The following is a 22,792-nucleotide window of genomic DNA, read 5'->3' on the forward strand; positions in this document are numbered from 1 at the left end:
GAGATGCACAGACACATGTGCTGCCTGATTTTCCACTGTGGGTTGGGAAGGTCGTAAGCCTGAACACAATTAATTCCTGCTCTGTGGCCGGTTCAAGCTACACTGAGTCCCCAGATAAGAAACTACCCAATTGGCCCATCACCCACTATTTAGGGTGCCTGATGCTCCGACCTTGAGTCAACATGGGGCCCTCTCCATCAGTGGTGACTGGTTACATAGGACAAGTCACCCCGAGATCAGCTGTACCCCTGGCTCCGACTCTCTCAAGAATTCCCACCTGTCTCTTTAAGTTGCCCTGCTGGGTCTCTGAAATTCCTGAAAAGAATCTCAAATGTGCCACGTAGCCCATATTTCAAATCAGACTATCCCGATGTTGATGAAAATCCATCCAATTGGTTGGAAGGAACGTGGTGAGAAGCTGGGAACCTACTTTGTTTTATACAATATAGAAAAAAATTTACTCATGTCCTTTGTGATCTCAAACTCTCTTTTCTGCCCATAGTAACTAGTGCAGTGAGGTCATTGCCACACTATAATTAGGAACTTCGAATATTAAGCTACTAGGAAAGGACCCCTCTATGTATTGTATCCTGCAGAGTACCTGACACAATGATGATATTAACATTATGTGTTGCTAGATTCTCCCCCTCTAACCCCACATTCTCTGAAACAACACAGAGAAGAAAATTCCCTACTAACTCTCTTGTTAGAAGAGGAGCCTTATTTGTCTAAATAGGAGACTGTCAAGGGTCGATTCAGTAATTCAAGTCTCAGATCTAAAGTTAGAGAATTGAGCATACTCTTCACAAAACTACTGTTTTATCTTTTTTCAAATCCACACTGATTTTATTTAGAATACTATGTACTATGGTACAGGATAGGCTGCTGTAATAAGACACCTACAAATAGAGTGGCTTAATCAAGACCCTCATGTAATAGTGCCGGTGCACCATCCCATCTGGGGCTGGCCCAGGCTCTGCCAGCTTCAACACGTGCTCCCATACTGACTTTCAAAGTGGCTGCTGCAGCTCCTACCATCATATCCCCATGGAGAGGGGAGAAGGGAAGGGAAATGCGGCCAGGCCTTAGCTGGGAGGATGGGGGAAGTTCTATCACTGGAGAGAAGGGTAAGGATGGATTCTTGGGGCATGAAGAGTCTCTGTGACATGTTGCCACTTACTTATGCTTCATTCTAAAGAGCATTTTGAGTTAAATATGTGAAAGATACAGAAAGCTGTGCTTTGAGTTGAACACGGGGAATTAGAGTCATTCAGCTTGGAGACCTAATCTATGCCAAATACCTTGAGGTCTTACAGGGTAAGAGTAGGTAACTTCAATAGTGCTGGGAACCGACCCTAGAGCTTTACCTGATCGTCTCATTTACTGCCCAAGACAATCCCCCCATTTCATAGAGGAGGAAAGGGAGACACCGAGAGACTAAGTAAACCGCCTACAGGCTCAGAACTAATACGGGGTGGGGCTGGGACCTGAATCCAGATGGTCTGACTCCAGAGCTGCCCCTCAAACCATTTCCGATCCAACCAACGTGGAGTGTATTAGGCTGCCTTTGGAAACTGGAAGAGAGGAAAGATTCCCTAAATAGTAGTACCTTGAGTTTAAACTTCTGTTTTTTTGAGGAAAAACCTGAAACATGCAATAAAACATTTGCTTTTTAGTAGGTTTCAGCCTGAAGTATTGTTGTATTTTTACAGTCAGGATGGCAGACAGTTAAGTAGCTATTCTAGGTTTACACTCAATAAGTAAAATCCAGCTTCAATTAAAGTGTTAATTTAGAACAAAGAAGAGTTAAAAAATGGATTTGATCTAAATGTGATGTATTTTACTCCTGGGCAAATAAATCTGAGGCTTTATTTTCTAAGCATCAAATTGGTTTTTTGGGGGTTTGGTTTGGTTTTGGTATTTTTTGTCTAGGAGGACTTTTACTGTATTTGCTCATTCTTTGTTTTTAATTTTTATTTTATATTGGAGTATAGTTGATTTATGTTGTGTTATTTCAGGTGTAGAGCGAATTGATTCAGTTATACGTATACATATATCTCTATTCTGTTTCAGATTCTTTTCCCATTTAGGTTGTTACAGAATATTGAGTAGAGTTCCCTGTGCTATACAGTAGGTCCTTGTTGGTTATCTATTTTATACACAGTAGTGTGTACAAGTCCATCCCAACCTCCTAATTTATCGCTCCCCACCTTTCCCCTTTGGTAACCATAAGTTTGCTTTCTATGACTGTGGGTCTATTTCTGTTTTGTATATAAGTTCATTTGTATCGTTTTTTTAGATTCCACGCTTAAGTGATACCATATGGTACTTGTCTTTCTCTGTCTGACTTATTCACTTAATATGATCATCTCTAGGTCCATCTGTGTCGCTGCAAATGGCATTATTTCATTCTTTTGTATGGCTGAGTAGTATTCCATTGTGTACATGTGCCACATCTGCTTTATCCATTCATCTGTCGATGGACATTTAGATTGTTTCCATGTCTTGGCTATTGTACATAGTTCTGCAATGAACATAGGGTTGCATGTATCTTTCTAAATTATAGTTTTATCTGAATATATGCCCAGGAGTGAGATTGCTGGATCATATGGTAGCTCTATTTTCAGTTTTTTAAGGAACCTCCAGAATGTTCTCCATAGGGGCTATAGCAATTTACCTTCCCACCAACAGTGTAGGAGGGTTCCCTTTTCTCCACATCCTCTCCAGCGTTTATTGTTTATAGACTTTTTGATGATGACCATTCTGACTGGTGTGAGGTGATACCTCATTGTAGTTTTGTTTTTTTTGTGTTTTTTTTGCGGTACACGGGCCTCTCACTGCTGTGGCCTCTCCTGTTGCGGAGCACAGGCTCCGGACGTGCAGGCTCAGCGGCCATGGCTCACGGGCCCAGCCGCTCTGCGGCATGTGGGATCCTCCCAGACCGGGGCACGAACCCGTGTCCCCTGCATCGGCAAGTGGACTCTCAACCACTGTGCCACCAGGGAAGCCCCTCAGTGTAGTTTTGATTTGCATTTCTCTAATAACTAGTGAGTGATGTTGAGCATCTTTTCAGGTGCTTCTTGGCCATCTGTATGTCTCCTTTGGAGAAATGTCTATTTAGATCTTCTGCCCATTTTTTGGTTGGGTTGTTTGTTTGATATTGAGCTGCATGACCTGTTGGTATATTTTGGAGATTAATCCCTCGTCAGTCGCAAATAAATTTGAGGCCTTATTTTCTGAACATTGAGTTGTTAATAAACAATTTAGGCATATCCATGTAATACTTCAGACCAGGGGCCCCCAAGCCCCGGGCCACGGACCAGTACCGGTCCACGGCCTGGTAGGAACCAGGCCGCACAGCAGGAGGTCAGCAGCAGGCAGGCGAGAGAAGCTTCATCTGCTGCTCCCCATGGCTCCCCATTGCTGCCAGTACCGCCTGAACCGACCCCAACCCCCGTGGAAAAATTGTCTTCCATGAAACCGGTCCCTGGTGCCGAAAAGGTCAGGGACCGCTGCTTCAGATCACTTTTTAATCAAGACAAGCTGCAGTAAGTCCATCCCAGTACTGGGGGCTTAATCTCATCCTCAGACAAATTAGGTGATTATGTATCCCCAGGCGCTTTAACTTGTATTTAAATCATCACATTTATTGAACAAGAAGATGACCTTATACAGTATCCACTCCCTAGATGTATTGGTTTGCTCGGGCTGCCATAATGAAATATCACAGACTGGGTGGTTCAAATAACAGAAATTTATACTCTCACGGTTCTAGGGGCTGGACGTCCAGGATCAAGGTGCGGTGTCCCCTGAGGCCTCTCTCCTCAGTTTGCAGGTGGCCGCCGTCTTGCTGCCTTTGGGCATCGTGGCCTCTCTGTGCGTCCTGATCTCTCCTTGTAAGGACACCAGTCACGTGGGATTACGGCCTCCTTAGGGGGCTGATTTTAACTTAATCACCTCTTTGAAGGTCGTATCTCCAAACACAGTCGTCCTGTAAGGAGCTGAGGGTTAGGACTTCAACCTATGAATTGGGGGCAGGGGGTGGGAAGTGGGATGCAGTTCAGTCCAGGCCACGGACACACTTTGGGAAAATGGAGGCTGTAACACCAAGCGGTTTGCAGCAGTGAGGTGTCCAGCACGTGAATGCTCCTCCCTGACGCTTCTGGCCAGAACAGGATGGGGAGCAGGTGGTGTGTTTCTGTGACTGTCCACCTCTTTACCTAAATATTTGGGGGCAGCCTTATTAAATTTAATATGCAGATTATTTAAAAGCCCATCTTGGACTTGGTGTTGCTCACGTTTTCACCAGCTGAGCAAGAGGAAAGGCTGAGGTCGCAGTAGCGAATGTTTTCCTGGAAAGCTCAGTATGGTGAGTGGAGTAAGCAGGTCTGACGGCAGGTGTTCTGGGCAGTCAGAACGATGCGGGCTTCTCACCAGAGAACAGCTGTTAGCCACAGATGGGCTGGAAAGCAAAGGTCAGTGATCAGCACGGACCAGCCCCTTTTCTAAAGCCATATCTGCAGAGAACTTAAGGTGTGTGGCGGCAAAGGAAACACCTTGCCTCTTTCGGGTTATGGGAATGGAATAAGGGAGCTTGGCTACATCACTGGGAAAGACTGGAAGAATTCTGAAAATCTCATCAAGGGCACTTATTCCATCCATCTCACAAAAAGATTCTGAACCATCCTATTTTTAGCTTTTTGAGCACTGTGTATCTTTCATTATAAACCTCTTTGGAAAATGGGAAGAGGAAAGAGAAACAGTAGACGTTATGGCTTGTAGCATTAAACGGGAGAATGAATGAGGGAAACCATAAAAGTCCAAGAACCCTCATGCGATGTTCTAAAAATATTCTTCAGACCTATGAAACTTTTACAAGTTGTACTTATCTTGCATGGGATGAAATATAATCAAGAACCTTGGCCCAGCACAAAAGGAACATTTTTGTTTGTTTGTTTAAAAATTACCCAAAAACCCTACTATGGCACTGTTGGAACCGACTGCCTAATAAAACTTTCCGACTATGTGGACACTGAAAGCATCTGACACCAACAGAATTGCTGGGTCTTTTCTTGTAAAGAATGGTCTCTGGAGATCTGTGGTGTGTTGTACATAATACAAAGTACACACAGCTGTGTGTGGTTAATGCTGGCACTGGGAGGACCAAGACCTCGAGGTCAATAAGAATCCGTACGAATATAACATCAATACTCATATAACAGCCGCCCCAATGGTACCTAACCATGCATCCTGAGAGCATCAGGTCGGAGGCCACGTGAGGGCCTCCCGGGCTGCACCCACCACTCACTGAACTCGGGTCAACCTGAAAATGCATCCCTCTCAAGGACCTTTACATATGCTGCTCTCTTGGCCTGAAATATAAATCCCCCTTCACCATCGGCATGGAGTTAAAATTTCCGTTGAAAATCCCTTGGATTCCAACCTGCAGTGTCTCAGGGAGTCCAGTCCTGTCAGTCGGATTGTTTTGCTGCTGCTTTGTCTGCGCAGCAGATGAAGTAGTTGGTTTGTGTTTAGGCAGCCGATTTTAGAGCTCATCATAAACTCTGGAATTCTCCCCAGGAACTGAAATAAAGTGAAGGAAGAGAACGTCTGCATTTCTCACCTCCTGATTCTGCTAGGTTATGTGCTCATCCAGTGGCAGAGCAAGCCGCAGACACCCCTCACAGTTTAAACTGTTCTCTTTCTTGCCCTCTCGTCCTCTCTCTGTATTATTGGATTTACGTAAGGTAAATACCTAAAGCCAAATAGATACAAAATAAATCCTCCGTGTTGCACTTACACTGAATCACAATTAAACATGTACTTGCCAGTCGCTCCTACGAGGCCGCGAGCTGCTTGGAATCAGGGCCTCTTTCCTCTCTACGTTTATATACACAGCACTGGCCCGAAGCGCTCAGGAAACGGTTCCTTGAATCAGTCAATAAAGGAGTGAATGAACAAAACATATCAGATTATCCACAACAACTTTTCTGTTAAAAATAACTGAATTTTGTCACTGTACATATAAAAAAGTAAATCTTATCGCTGACCTCATTTGTTACTTTCAGGGTCACCAGAAAGGGGCACTTACTCTGTAGGTTTCTCTGTGTGACTTGACAGGACATTATTACTTTTATCTTTTGGACTCCAATTGTTTAATCCATTAGGTGGTATTCTTTTACTGATTCTTCCAGTTGATGGATGGAATTGACTATTCGTTTGGCATTAGAGACCGCTCTGACTGAAAGATGATTTATCGGACATGATCTATCTTTATCCACCTCTCCAACCAATAATATTAGACCCGGAACTGTTGTGTTTCATCCTGGGCATTTGTCAATTCCCCCCTGCATAGAAACAAGCTCTGATACCACACGACTTATAAAATAGACAACCTGCTCTCATCCTATGTGACTCTCCAGATACTGTCTCTCAATGACTGCAAACCTTTTGGAAACGGGCCAGGCGCTGCTCTGCAGTCTCATCTCTCGCCCTGTCTTCTAATTGATGCTTCCCCTCAGGCCCCCAGGCCCCCTCGAAATCAGCGATACCCATGGAGGCAGGCACCGTTATCGTGTCTGTGTGTCTGCTCCGTACTGAAGTTCTAAGTAGTAATCGAGCCTTAATGATTTTACTTCCTGTAACACTTCACTCTTCTGATTTGCGCACCGCGACACGTACCTCTTTTTCTCCGAACCTTAAAAGGTCTTCCCTTGGAGACCCCTTAGCAGCCTTGATTTTCTTCTAGACCTTTAAATGTGGATGTACCCCGGGCTCCGCTGCGCTGCCTCCCTGTTAAACACTGGCGCCTCAGGTCTTTATCCCACTTGCATGCCCATGCCGGTGCGTCCTGTCTGTCTGTCTGCTGCCTCCCAACCTCTCCAGCCTTGAGCTGACTCTCGTGCCTGGACTTGTACATCTTCTTCCTGCTTTACTCCCCGCGCCGCTGTCTCGGGGACCCCCCCCCCCCCGCGAACGTCCACCAGAGAACTCAGAATTTCGACCCCCTACAACGAGTTCCTCTCCCTTTCCAGTAAGTGGCACCGTCATCCAACTAGTTATCCTAACCGAAAACCTAGACGCTCGTGATTGTTCCAGTTTTCCTGGACCAGAGCGCGCTCGGGCTGTCAGCTCCACCGCAGGACAAGCTCAAAGCCCCTCCCCGCGTATCACTGCGGCTCCCCCAGCCGCGACCGCGACCGCCGTGTTCTCTCTCCTTAGGTAGGAAAGCTTCCCCGTCCCCTGCTTCTTCCACTCCTACTCTTGCAGTTCATTCCCACACAGCAGCTCGAGCGGCCCTTGGAGAAGGGAGATCAGACCGTGACCCTCGCCTTGGTTTCGCGTCACGGTCAGCGCAGAGTCCCCGCGGCCGCCCACGGGGCTGCTCCGCCAGCCTCTTCCCTGCCAGCCTCTCCCCGCGCACGTCTCAGACCCGCCAGGGGAGGTCAGGCCCTCCTCAGGGTCCGCCTCTTACTCCTCTGCCTGGAATATCCTTCCTTCAGACCCTTGCACGGCGGCCTCCTTTTCTACAAGTGGCCTCCCCCGCCCAGCTGATCAAAAGGAATTCACTGGACTGAGACCGGCTCTTCTTTATTTTTTTATGATGATTACCAGTATCTAAAATTATCATTTTTAAAACGATAATTTATATTATTAAGTTATATTAATTTATGCTATCTTTATTTTTTAATTGAAGTATAGTTGATTTACAATATCATGTCAGTTTCAGGTGTACAGCAGAGTGATTCAGTTATACATATACCTATCTATCTATATACCTATTTATTCTTTTTCAAATTCTTTTCCATGATAGGTTATTACAAGATACTGAGTAGAGTTCCCTGTGCTATACAGTAGGTCCTTGGTGTTTATCTATTTTATATATAGTAGTGTGTATATGTTACTCCCAAACTCCTGATTTATCCCTCCCCCTTCCCCCTTTGGCAACCCTAAGTTTGCTTTCTATGTCTGTGAGTCTATTTTTGTTTTGTAAATGAGTTCATTTGTATCTTTTTTGTCAGAGTCCACATGTAAGTGATGTCATGTGATATTTGTCGAAAATTATCATGTTACCCGACCTGTTTCAGTTATTTATGGTATGTGATATCCTGTCTTATTACTGGCGTAGCTCCAACACCTAGAACGATGCCTGTTAGATTATAGGCCCTTGGTGCTTAATGAGCATTTATAGAATGAATTAATAAGTCAATAAGTTGTTTCTAAATGTAGCATCTCTAAATATGAAAATGGAGAGTTCATATATAAATAGGACACATTTTGGAACCCTCTGTGAGAGAAAATCTGCTCTTCTAAAGCATGTGTAAAATACTTACCCCCAATAATTGGATTTTACTGATTTTTGTGTGTTTGTGAATGTACAAGTTTTCTAATCCTTTTGTTCTTTGTATAGTACTTAGGACAGAAGTTTCAGGTCAAAGGTTTCATGACATCATTTGAGAGCAAACTTCATGTCTTTATCTGGTTAATGATTCTTCAGTGGATACAAGTAATTATTAAATACTGGTGGTATCTTGAACAGACATAACAGTATTTTCTAATATTTAATGGTTTAATACATTATATTGGTATTATATTATAATTATATATTATATTTATAATATAATATAATATATATAATATATAATATATATAATATAATATTATATATTATATTATAATACATTATATTGGTATTAAAAATGACATATGTAACATATTTAATGGTTTAATACATTATATTGGTATTAAAAATGACATATGTAACATTTAATGGTTTAATACATTATATTGGTATTAAAAATGACATATGTAACATATTATATATGCTATAATTATAGGGAGATGAATACAAATAATTATATACACTTGTATAGAATATTTGTGATTCTAACAATGTTTTCAGATGAACTTGTAAGCCCTTATGAAAATGTATACATGAAAATATCTGTGTAGCTAAACTATTGCTCTGTTTGTAAAATTAATCAGATCAGACGCTGTGTTTTCCTAAACTGTGGTGTAATGGAATGATCACAAGACTGTGGTTCAGAACATCAGGTTTCTCATCCAGCTTCTGGGCTAACGAGGGGCATGCTGAACAAGCCTTTGTTCCCACTAGAATGTAAGCTCCATCAGGCAGAGGTTCGTGTCGGTTGTGATCACTGCTGTATCACCAGCGTCCAGAAAAGGCAAGGACCAGTGCAAGTGCTGGACAGATATTTGCTGCATGAATTATACTTCTCCAAACGTACAGTTTCCACATCTATATAACAATGTTCCTTCCAGCCCTTACATTCCGGATAATAAGAGAGCCCTTGGAATATAAATCAGACAGATTCATGGCTGGAATTGTTTCCCCAGCTGTTACCCGGGCCTTCTACAATTGTCTAGTGCATCAGAGCTCTTGTGATGCATATCTATTAACATGAGTAAGACGAGAGGTAACGGCCCATGATTGCCATCTTCAGAAGGACTAAAACAAAAACGTTAAAATGAAAAACTATTACTCAAATCCACAAAATTAAATAAGTATAAAAGAAAGTGCAGTAACCGACCTCTTAAATGATGGTTTTGCAAAGTGTGTAGCACTTACATTTTGAAAGCTAGGAAGGTTTAAAACTGCTGTAAGGATTCGGGAACACCCTGTAGATACACGTTTCTTTGAGAAAACTTGATATCGCCATTAAAAATACAAATTGATAAAGAACTCTTCACTTTTAAATTTTTTCTTTTCATTCATTGAACACGTATGTCATGACAACCACGTGTAACAGGTGTTAGGAAATGCAGGAGAGGCCAGGCTCTGACAGCCTCTCCCCACCATCTGGATGGCCAGGCACACAGAGCCTCCTGGCCGGACTCAGAACCAGCACCGGAAACACTGCAGAGGAAACCTGAGGACTGGGGGCTGCTGACCAGACAGCGGCCCCTCCTGACCATCGTCACTCAGCCTCCCCAGTACAGCCACCAGGACCAACCCAGCCGTGGGGGCCACCATCCAGTCCCTTCACGTCCTCCAGACCGATGCTTGATGAGACCTTGACCCCCTTTTTAATAAAACCATTGCTGCTCTGCGCCCGACACTCTCCATCCCCCTTCTCCTGCCTATTTTTATCTGTAGCACAGATTACCAGGCTTATTACGTATATTTGTTGATTTGATCATTGCCTTGCTTGTATACACACACATATGTAAGCTCCATGACGGCAGAAAACCTGTCACTCATCAGTATATACCCAGCACCTAGAACAGTGTGGGACACCTGGTTGGTGCTTAGTAAATATTTGTTGGATGGATGGATGCATGGATGGGTAAATAAATGAACAACTGAATGAACAGATACTCTAACCTGAACCCCTTGCAGCTGATTCTCTTAACTGTTTCTCTCCAGTTTTCAGTATTCCCCCACCATATAGATTTAAAATTTGCCCTCGTTTTTCTAGCTGTCAACCTCATGATTTTCAATAGAATTTGGTGTTCTGCCCTCGTTTATTGCCTCAGGCTGCCTGGGGTAAACATTTTTCACGATTCTAGTTGGCTCACTTGGGTCATACGCCCTGGGAGCTTGCCCCTTCCCCTCAGGTGGGGTGCGGCCAATATGCACGCAGGGATGGAATATTGCTCTACACGGTGACTTCATACAGGAGCTACATGTAAGAAGGAGGCACAGGATACACATAAATAAACACGCAAACTAAGCTAAACAGCACCCAGAGTGGCCAAAGGTGAAGTCCCTGCCTCGAGGAAGTGTACAGATTCTACAGTGACACGTCCAGTGAGCAACACAGAGACCAGAAAGAGGACAGGTGGAGAGTCCAGAGCCATAGGCGAGAAAATGGGTACGTCCATGGGAAGGTTGCTGCAAGGTTTCTAAACGGCAAGTTAGAAACAGTTAATAAGATCAAACAGATTCCTACCCATTCACTAGCATTTCAATTTCTAAAAATGTACTCTATAAAGACTCCTGTAACCACTGGAAACATCCCAAATGCTCATCAGTAAAGAGATGGTTTAATTGTGATGCCACATAACCATACAATGAAACAGTACCATCTTTAAAAGAATATAGACCTGTTCGTATTGTATAATTGTGTTTAGTGGGATGAGAAAATGCACTTTCTTGTTAGAGCTGTGACTCATACCACTGTTCGAGATACTAAGGATAACGGTGAGGGATATTCCCCACGTCCCCCTCCTTGTAGAAATTAATTTCAAATTGGTGAAACAACAACAAACAAACAAATGAAGCTTTACTAGCAGACGGAGCAGCGTCATGAAGAAATATAAAGTGTGGCAAGGGGATAAAGAATGATGAGGATAAGAAAAAGCCTCCCTGAGGAGGTGATGTTGGAGCAGAGCCCTGAATAAACAAGAAAATCAGAAGGACAGACTCGGGGCAAAGCACCCAGAAGCAGCATGCTTGGGGTGTCCAAGCAAATGCAAGGAAGGCAGCGTTGAGGAAAGGACAGTGACCACGTGGGATGGGGGAGGGAAGGTCTGAGAGGCAACCAGGGACCCGATCATATGCATTTTGGAGCCATGATAACAGTTTGGACTTTCTTTTAATTTTGATTGATAAACCATCAGAAGATCTTGAGAAGGGAGTGACATGTTCCAATTTACGCAGCATGGCTGTTATATAGAGAATATTCCACATTGAGTCCATAGGATATAAGCCACGACATCTTTTGTTAGACAATTTACAAAAGTGTTGCAGTGACCCAAAATGAGAGGAAAACGTTCATTTTTCATACAGTTTATTTAGGAATGTTTTTAGGCATCTTCTTCACAGGGGTTTTATGAGGACTGAAAAGGTTATATGTATACACATATGTATGTATTTTATGGATGTGGTTATGTACATAGAGCATGTTTCATATATCATTCATGGGTATTAAATGATACTATGTGAAAATAAAATGGAAAGAAAACGAGAAATGCATATAGAATGTGTAGGTAGAAAAAGCATGGCAGGTTGTAAAAGTCTAACGGTTTGTCTAACCTTTCGATATTGCTCTAATCAAATAAATGTTTTAGAATTCCATATCCTTGCTATGAATAGTATACTGGCTCGTGCATTTCAAAGGGGCTCAAGAAAGTTGCTCTGAACTTAGAGTTTATCAAGGAAATAATCAGCCAGTATGATTCACAGTGCAAAAAGAGAGGCAGCCCAAAACTGCTGTCAGAAGGCTACAGCTGGGTCGAAAGGCCACGCATAGCTGCGAAGCCTGGAATTAAGATAGTACCTGTTCTGCCTACATAGGTTACCTCTGTGTCATGTCAGATGAGATCGTCTATGTTACGGTGTTGCAAAAATCTTTAAATAAAGTGCTGCTTTTTTTTTCTTTGTGAGGACTGGCAGTACCAACACAGCGGTATTTTTCACGCTGAGTTCCAAGTGCCTCTTCTCTTTTAAAGGACATGGTCCATTCATTTAGGTTTGTCGCTATGCAGCTGGAGCATCCCTGATTAGGAGAAACCTGTTAGGTTCCACAGAACAGTTCGTGCAAAATCCAGTTTTTCACTGAAGTTGACAACTTCAGCAGCAGTAGTACAAGGAGTGCATTTTGCCTCATTGGGATACAGACAGCTGGTCTGCCTTCCACTGCTCCCCCCTTGTCCAAAGCATCCTTTGGCAAAGAGATTTAATTAATCAGAGTATTCTCTTGGACACTACTTTTCTGCGTAGATTTTTAATTATATGCATAATTAACTATCGTACTTGCGGAATCAATCGATATTCAGGGGGAATCGTCTAAAACAAACTTAGAGTTTCTTTTACTCTCTCCTGTCAGAGTCAGGCCACAAGAAGTTAAAAAGCACCATCCAGAGAAGCACAGAGACGGGCATGGCAGCCGAGATGAGAAAGATGGTGAGGCAGCCGAGCCGGGAGTCTACGGACGGCAGCATCAACAGTTACAGCTCCGAGGGAAAGTAAGAGACTTCTGCACACCCACGTGGCCCGGGGCCAAGGGTCCTGCAGTCACAGGGCAGTCAACAAGGCCGCCAGGGTGATCCTGCAGCTTCCTTATACAGCCAGGAGGTCAACCATCCACTTGAAAACAGCCTGACCTCTTTGGATAATACACACACACACACACACACACACACACACACACACACACACACACACACACACACACACACACACACACGGACACACCTCTGCCCCTGGTCACACAGACATTTCAAAGGGATGAAGAAATGGGCGGGTGAACGTGAATAAACTGACCATGACCGGATGTTTATTGTAGAAATGCCATATTGAACGGATTCTTTCATATGGGAAATTCATTGTCTGGCCCAGTTACCAAAATCTGAATTAAAACTTAGAGGTGTGGAACTAATTGCCCGTATTCCTACTTTTCTCCAAACTATTTTGGGCTCTAAGTTGTTGTAAGTCTAACGTTCTCATAATAGCAACCTCAAACTTCTTGTTTTTAAAACATCACAAATTCATTTTTACCTTAGGAAAAAAGGCCCAGGAGCTATCTGCTTCATTATTTTTCTGATTAAAGAATTTTAGTTAATCCTGAAATTAATTAATTTTGAAAAAATATAACTAGAATTTTGTTTTGGTTACTTGACATGATTTTTACCATTTCATCTAGATCTTGCACAAAACCTGCATTTTCCGGTGCTTGAGAATTTTTCTGGTAAAATTGAACTTTTACTAAGATGATAGATAACAAGTAATTAGTATCCTACGGTGGGTTACTTGGGGATTGACCATGTACAAGTTTTCCGTAATTATTTATTACCATTCAAATATCTTTTACTAATTAATATTAACGATTTATTTTACTTTACTGGCATTTTTCTATTCTGTTCAGAAAATGAAGCACATTCTGCCAAGTTAATGTTCATGCTAGGCTTTCCCATTCCTAAAACTAGTGAATCCCTTTATCTGCTCCAATGAGTGATATGCGTCCTCCCAGCAAGATACAGCCAAGAACAAAAATCAGCAGGCATGATGTTATGTAGTTAAACTTGCTGACAAAGTACCAATATTTGCTGAAGTATTATGAAGCAATCTACAACTAGAAAACTAGAGACACTATTTTCGGATATAAAAATTAACGAATCTAGATTGGGATTGACATATACACAGTACTGTATATGCAATAGATAACTAATAAGGACCTACTGTATAGCACAGGGAACTCTACTCAATACTCTGTAATGGCCTATATGGGAAAAGAATCTTAAAAAGAGTGGATATACGTGTTATGTATAACTGATCCACTTTGCTGTACACCTGAAACTAACACAACATTGTAAATCAACTCTACTCCAATAAAAATTTGAAAAAAGTAAAAATTAACAAACCTAATAATATTTACCATGAATAAGCCACTTAACCTCTCATAGATTTATTTTATAGTCTCTAGATGGGATAATAATTAATACCCTAATTCCTTTGATTGTGAAGAAATAATATGTGTGAAAGCACACTGGAAACAATCAATCCTTATAGAAACCTGTTTATTCAAAAAAATACTTATTGAAGTCCAACTATGTAACAAGCCTGGTTCTTGTTACCCAGGAGGTGTCAGTAAACAAGAGCACAGTCACTACTCTGGGAGAGCCTGTAGCCTGGGGCTCCAAGCAGTCCTGGTGTTGTGAGAAATAGACCTACGTTAACCAATTCATTTCCATTTGAATTAAATAAAAATCTCAGGTAATATGAAATTTTAATTCTTTCAAAAATGAAGAAATTAAACATTTTGATTTGTAAATAAGAATTTGTACTATGCTATATTCAAGAAATTATTAGCCATTTCTTAACATTTAGCATTAATGTTACTTAATGCTCATGAGCAATTATTTATGTATTAGTTCATGACATAAAATTTTGCACCTCGTATCTTACGTCAGTGATACATTTACATAGGGATTTGTATTTGTAAAGTGTGCAGAAAAATTACTACATTAAAAACTATGACTGAGCTCTCCTGAATAGAACATCAGGTCTTTTTTTAAACTTTTTATTTTTTATTGGAGTATAGTTGATTAACAATGTTGTGTTAGTTTCAGGTGAACTTAGGGAGGGAGGCAGGGGAGGGATAACTGGTAATTTGGGATTGACACGTACACACTGCTATATTTAAAATGGATAACCAGCAAGGACCTACTGTATAGCACAGGGAACTCTGCTCAATACTATGTAACGACATCAGGTCTTAAATTGATAGTTTAGACCTTTTCGCAATCAGTGCTGGGCTTCGTGGGCTTGGTTCAGAGGAAATACAAAGAATCAGTAAGTAAACCGATTGCCTAAGTACTGTTTGATTCATGACCAGAACTCGTCATCTAATGGAAGCTAATGAAAAGAATTCTAGAAGATCTAATGTCTTGATTTTTGTCCTTTTGGTAATAGCTTAATATTTCCTGGAGTGAGACTAGGAGCGGATAGTCAATTCAGTGATTTTCTCGATGGACTGGGACCCGCCCAGCTTGTTGGCCGCCAAACCCTCGCCACCCCTGCAATGGGTAAGAATAATTTTTTTCTGTAGTTAAACTGATGTTTCATGCTTGATAAGATCATCTAAAGTAACATAATAAAAAATAATAATAATATAATAAAGTAGCATAATAGTAATACAAGAGAGAAGCAACATTTTAGCTCAGGTGTTGCTGGTTTCAAATGACTATTCTAATTTCTAATGCATTTTTCTAACTTGAGATATGCAAAGTGAATAAAGTTAGTCATTAATCTCTGAATTATCAAAATTCTTTTAAGACAGAGAGTCTACAGTAAGTCCAAATGTAGGAGAAGGGTAGAATTTTATAGCACGGAAAAAACGATGGATTATTCAATCAAGGAGATTGGCATAAGTGTCTAGCTATGCAAAAAAATATTAATGAAATTACCTCCCTACTTCAGAACTTAAAAAAAAATAATGCTTGGGGGGCTTCCCTGGTGGCGCGGTGGTTGAGAATCTGCCTGCCAGTGTAGGGGACACAGGTTCGAGCCCTGGTCCGGGAAGATTCCACATGCCGCAGAGCAGCTAAGCCCATGCGCCACAACTACTGAGCCTGCGCTCTACAGCCCGCAAGCCACAACTACCGAAACCTGCGTGCCTATAGCCCGTGCTCTGCAACAAGAGAAGCCACCGCAATGAGAAGCCCGCGCACCGCAACGGGGAGTAGCCCCTGCTCGCCGCAACTAGAGAAAGCCCGCGCGCAGCAACGAAGACCCAACGCAGCCGAAAACAAATTAATTAATTTTTTAAAAAATTTGGACTCAATTGTAAAGGAGAAACGGGGTGTAGAAAGACACTGGAAAATACTGAAAATCGCTTAAATTAATGTTTCTATACTCTTGGAGTGGGAAAGAACTTCCAGACCAAAGCCAGATAAACGTCTACTAGCAAAATATGCCATATGTAAAGTTTAAAAAGATGATAAATGGAGAAAATTGTATGCAACATGTGAGATAGGTATTTCCTGAAGAACATGAGATTCCAGCTTGAAAGAACCCATAGAGTAGTCAGCAAAACGCATGAGAATAGGTCAACACAAAGACATCACCGTGAGGTTTTACAGCACCAGAGGTTGATACAACACCCCAAACACCCCACAAGTTTCCTAAGAGGAAAAATAATTTTATGCAGACTATCAAAGCTCTGCTTCTCATTGGACTCTTCAATAATAATACTGGGGGCTTCCCTGGTGGCGCAGTGGTTGAGAGTCCAACCTGCCGATGCAGGGGACACGGTTCGTGCCCCGGTCTGGGAAGATCCCACATGCCGTGGAGCGGCTGGGCCCGTGAGCCATGGCCGCTGAGCCTGTGCGTCCGGAGCCTGTGCTCCTCAACAGGAGAGGCCACAGCTGTGAGAGGCCCACGTACCGCAAAAAAAATAAATTAATAATAATAATAATAATAATACTGGAATCCAGAAGATGAGCATGGCCTTCGAAATTCTGGGTAACAATTGATTTCCAATGGAGACTAAAATTGCCAGTCAAATCATCAAGTAAGTATGAGGCTAGAATAAACACATATTCAGACAGGAATGGCCTCAAAACATTTTCCTTATACCCAACATTGCTCGGAAAGCTATTGGAGGATATACTTCAACAACATGAACTAAATGAATGTACAAATTGTGAACGAAAAAAGAGGAATATGACATCCAGTAAATAAATGCTTCCACACAAGAGAGCAATGGGTGGGATACCCAGGACGGTAGTGAAGGAAAATGTAATAAAACAGCTGCAACGGGCTTTATAAGCAACCTGTCCAAGCTGTATCGATAGCATGTCAGATTCATAAGACAGAATCTATAGAACATCTGATATACTTGATTTTATGGAAGAGATAAACAACCAGGAGAGAGTAAGGGGTTGAATCAGTGATACATCCATAAAAATGTCAGCAAGGGCTTTTTAAAAGACACTTAGTGGGTGTAGGAAAGAAGAAGAGAGTCTAAGAAATGAGAAGTCATCATGGTACTCCAGTTCACTCGGCTACAAATAATGTTACCTAATCATAATATAAATATTAATATTGGGAGAAGAGGATGACAGAAAATGTCAAGTATATGGTGGGGGTAGGAAGCAGTGAGAGAGAGCAAAATTGGGGGTCAATAATGATATCTAAAACTGAAGAAAAAAGGAAAATATATGTACGGTATTTAGAGATAGGGATGCAAATGCCAAAAAGTAAAAAATAAATCAGTTAAAATACTGAGAATTTTGAAAACAGTGACCTTTGGAAGGCAAGAGGTTGAGAGAAAGGCCGGGAATATTTTATACTAATAACAAGTCTTAGAGAACAGTTTGACTCTTTAAACTATGTGTGTATGTGATTAAAACAAAAACAAAAACCCAAGAGTCCAGGAGCTAAGGTCTGAAACAGAATTATTATAAACAATAAACGATAAGCTGATAAACAATTCAGAACCACAGCATTGATCAATGGACCAGGCAAGTAAAAGGAGTTCACAACTGAGAAAGTAGAGATGATTCAACCAACTAAAAACAATTTAGAGGGCTTCCCTGGTGGCGCAGTCGTTGAGAGTCCGCCTGCCAATGCAGCGGACGCGGGTTCGTGCCCCGGTCCGCGAAGATCCCACATGCCACGGAGCGGCTGGGCCCGTGAGCCATGGCCGCTGAGCCTGCGCGTCAGGAGCCTGTGCTCCGCAACGGGAGAGGCCACAACAGTGAGAGGTCCGCGCAAAAAGCAAAAACAAAAAAAACAACAACTTAGAAATAATTATATTTAACGTTTTCGGGGATAAAGTATCGTATCGTTCAGAAAAAGTTGAGCATCTTATAAAAATAGGTAAAGGACATAAACAGGCAATACAAAAGAAGGAATAAAAATTGAAAATATTTAGAAATATGTTCAACCTCCCTAATAATCAAAGAAATTCTACTTATAACTTTTTGAATGTCAGATTGGCAAAAAGTAGGCATGTTGCTCATAACAGTATTAGTGGGCTGTGGGAAATGGGAAAGACAGATTCTTCTGGTCACAGTACAAACTGGCACAACCTTTCTAAAGGATGTTGGCAATATACATGGCATTTTTAAATGTCCCTTCAATTAGACCTAACAATTTAAAATCTGGGAATTTATGCTCAAGAAATGCAAAAATGCTCAAGGGTGCAAAAATTCTTTATAAAGCTGTTCATTCTAATGCTGCTTATGATGACAGCAATGTAGATAACCTGTATTTCCATCCAGAGGGATCTGGTTAAATAGGTAATGACATGCCCATTCAGTGGTTCATACAGTCAATAAATTGAGGCTATATGGTCATGGTGGATAGATAGATAGATATATAGATAGATACATAGATACATAGATGCATAGATAGATACATAGATACACGTATAGTTAGAGAGATAGAGATGGTTAGATTGACACATAGATATAGTGATAGAGAGATAAAGAAGGAAGGGAGGGAGGGAGGGAGGGAGGGAGGAAAGGAAGGGAAGAAGGAGGAAAGAATGAATGAACTTGTGAAATTGCTAGGATATTTACCAAAACATTAATGGAGGTTTTCTCTAGATAATGGAAACACAGATAATTGTACTTCTTATTAAGAAGTATTATATAATAGATGACATAAAGGATAAGAAATCTTATTAGAGTACAAGAATCACTTAAATGCTTCAGTATTGTTGCAGTTAAGTAATTTGTAAACCAGTATGAGACTCCCATAAGTTAGATCAGCACCAGAAAAATGAAGAGAAACATTTCGAAACCTGATTTGGAGGTAGGGAAAGAAAATGGTATAGGGGAGCTCAAAATATTAGTTATTTATGAAGATCATGAAATTTGGAGTCTCTTATGGACCTCTATTTTTTTAACTGCATGTGACTGCAAAGAAGCTGAAACATTTTGCTTCCTCCACTCACAGGTGATATACAAATTGGAATGGAGGATAAAAAAGGCCAATTAGAAGTTGAAGTGATTAGAGCACGAAGCCTCACGCAAAAGCCTGGATCCAAATCCACACCTGGTAAGGAGCGGTGTTGCCGTTTGGACAAGAGAGTCTCACATGGGCAAAAACTCAAAACATTGGCTGCATTTGAATTTCACATGCTCTATTTTTTCATTATCTGATTGATTAACAAGGCAGCTTTTCTATGTTCTTTCATGTGGATCAAAGAAAAGCGGATCTCCGGAGCCTGTGCTCCGCGGCGGGAGGGGCCACAGCGGTGAGAGGCCCGCATACCGCGAAAAAAAAGGAACAACAAAGAAAAGCGGATCATAAAAGTGGATCTGGGCTTTCCTTGCACAGTTACTCTGTCAGGAAATATTAGGAAGAGTCCTGTTGTATTAAGACAAAGTTTAGTTATGATGGCTTCTTAGCTGTGTCAGTTTTTTTTTTTTTCTGCCCATTTATAAATGCGGGATAAAAATTCAGTTCTAATCACAGAAAGGATGAGCTTTTAGATATAAAATGTGCTTTAAGATATAAACTTGTTTTGTATTGCCAGCCATAAACCAAGTCAGTCAGAATCTTAGGATAACTTTGCATGCATTTACTTCAAAAGAGGAAAATGGCGTTAGTGGTAACATATGGGTTTTAAGGGATAGAATTTATGGAACACTGAAAATTTTAAATGGTTTAAATAATCAATGGGAAACTTTCAACAAGCATCTCTATTTGTCTAAGGAAGCATTCTCTAATAAAAACAATTTAACTTGAAGGATTAACTTCTTATCTGTTAATGTTACCTTTGTTCAGCTCCATACGTCAAAGTGTATCTTTTGGAGAACGGGGCCTGCATAGCCAAAAAGAAGACAAGAATTGCACGAAAGACCCTTGACCCCTTGTATCAACAGTCCCTGGTTTTTGACGAAAGTCCACAGGGTAAAGTCCTTCAGGTCAGTCATAGCTGGTTTGACTTTTTGCACTGTAACAGGCCCATTATCCATATCAACATTGAAGAGCTGGTCCAACAGGAAGAGAATAAAGTCCAAATTGTTCATTTACAATATAAGTAATATATACTATCAAAAATATCTTTTGGTTCTAATGGAAAACAAGATTTTAGTTTTCACTCTCCTTTTCTTCCTTCTCTCCATCCTCTCCTTTTACTTCTGCTCTATTTCCCATCCATTTCCTCTCCTAGGTAGATAGATAAATAGATGATAGATAGATAGATAGATAATTGATAGATAGATAATCAGGACAACCAATGCCAATACTAGTTCATTGAGTGAGACATGGGATTCAAAGAGGAAGAAAGGAAAGGACCAGAAAACATTCAGGACGGGTTGAATGTCAGGTACATTGTTAGGTGCTTCCTTTTCTAAATGTTCTGACTCCAATTATTCCCATTTTAACGATTATGTCTGAGGGTCACAGAGATTAAATAACTTGGCAAGGTTACTCAGTAAATTGTAAAGGGAAGATTCACCATCCCTGCCTGTGGAAAGCAGTTGAGTGAGTTCATTTGGGAACCTCCACTGGGGATTAAAGGGTTGGAAACAGAACCTGGAGCAAGTGTAATGGAAATCTTACCTGACACCAAAAGGAGACAGAAGGTGGTAATTGTCAGTGAGATCACTGACTTATTAACCTTCTGATCAAGTCAACATTGTCAGGCAAGTCCTCAAGGGCACCAGCTTACAATTATTGTTCAACTTGCCCCTTCACTAACAAGTCCATAATCTAAAAGAAATTTAATGAATATTCTCATCCTTTGCTCATACTCCACCATCCACGCACCCCATGGTACAGGGAGTTGGGTTGTTTCGCCCTCCTAGCTTGCACACATTTTCATTTGTATATCTGTGTGACCCTGCACTTTGCTTACTAGATCGTAGTTGCTAAAGACGGTTTTGAATTTATATATACATAAACTTGCGTATTTATTTTTAACATGGTTTATGTAGACAATACCCTCACTGACCAGGGAAACGTGATTTGCGTTCCATCACATCTAAAAATCCTGGTGAAGTGTCTCTCGGAGTACCTGAAGGATAGTACCTTTTCATTACTATACCTCCTTGGTCTTAGTTATATTCACTTCCCCCGCTTCCCTCACTGGCTCACTTTTACAGAATAGTTTGCTTTAAACTGTTCACACATGAAGGAGAGAAGCTCAGGCTTTACTGCAGTTGTCTGTCTCTGCAGGTGATTGTCTGGGGAGACTACGGCAGGATGGATCACAAATGCTTTATGGGCGTGGCCCAGATCTTGTTGGAGGAACTGGATCTTTCCAGCATGGTCATCGGCTGGTACAAGCTCTTCCCCCCGTCATCACTGGTTGAACCCACGCTCACCCCCCTGACCCGCCGGGCTTCCCAATCATCTCTGGAAAGTTCCACCGGCCCCCCCTGCATCCGGTCCTAATGAACTCACACCAGTAAGACTCTACCTTCAGGATAATAATCTGAACCAAGATATTTCATGATCGAAAGAATGGTTGGAGACAGACAATCAACTTGTGTTTTGCTGGTAGTCGTGTTTCAATAATACGTCCCTATCGTTGTTTAAAACCTGGCTTCACATGACAGAACAAGGCAGTTATCAAATACAGGAAGTCAACGTGCTAGTGAGAATCACTGATGCTTCTGACAAATGAGAGAGGGGAAACTGCAAATTCACACACACACACACACACACACACACACACACATCCCAAATTGAACTGGAAACTCTCACTCTGTGAAAAGCTGTATTGTACCGGTTTTTTGCACAAACCACAAGCAGTGTTATTTCCCTGGGGTTGACAAGTTTTGTTTATTTGTGTGTTGTTTGTTGATTTCGTTTTCTTGATTTGTTTCGGTTTGGTTTTCACTGTATTTGTTATTTCCGCTCGTGTTTGGCTGTGTCATGACAGACAGGCCTAGTGATATTTACAGAGACCCTTCCTTTCTTTTTCCAAAAGCACCAAAAAAAAAGGGCTGAAGCAGTCTCTGTGGCATCTCCTCAGAGTGTGTACAACAAGACAAGATGAGGCCAATGCAGGGTTTCACTAGCTTTCGCTTTATGATCCTTCAAGGTTTTATGTGTAGAAACCCAGAAAACAAAACGTTATCTTCCAAAAACAAACAACCACAGCATCACTTTTTTTGAATGAAGCGCATATCTGTTTGCATTCTAAAACATTAATTTATGTTTTCCACTGTTTTGCATGGAATACTTTTACAGAACCGAGCCTGCAGCTAGTGCTAGGAGCTAAACTAACAGCATCAGGGTACCTTGGAAACACTCCTGGTAATGCCTTTTCCTTCCTGACATCCAAAAAAAAAAAAAAAACAAGACAAGTGTATGCTCATGTGTACAAACCATATGTTTGACTTCCCAAAATGGTGACTAGAAATG

General features: G+C 41.4%; 1 protein-coding gene across 48 annotated transcripts in view; it reads left to right on the plus strand.

The window, feature by feature from the left end:
• The window catches only part of LOC309831934 (regulating synaptic membrane exocytosis protein 1), a gene marked incomplete at both ends in the record, with an annotated part of 217,497 nt that extends 195,680 nt beyond the window's left edge, over positions 1–21,817 (plus strand). For all 48 annotated transcript variants that reach the window (XM_082669309.1, XM_082669356.1, XM_082669354.1 and 45 more), the window contains 5 exons: positions 12,792–12,930; positions 15,377–15,489; positions 19,370–19,471; positions 20,204–20,343; positions 21,599–21,817. In XM_082669309.1, the coding sequence (XP_082525435.1) occupies positions 12,792–12,930; positions 15,377–15,489; positions 19,370–19,471; positions 20,204–20,343; positions 21,599–21,817 (713 nt within the window). The remainder of the gene's footprint in view (positions 1–12,791; positions 12,931–15,376; positions 15,490–19,369; positions 19,472–20,203; positions 20,344–21,598) is intronic.
• Between the last annotated feature and the right edge of the window lie 975 nt (positions 21,818–22,792).

This window comes from Grampus griseus (genome assembly GCF_964374135.1).
Source record: "Grampus griseus genome assembly, chromosome: 13".
NCBI classification, from domain to species: Eukaryota; Metazoa; Chordata; class Mammalia; order Artiodactyla; family Delphinidae; genus Grampus; species Grampus griseus.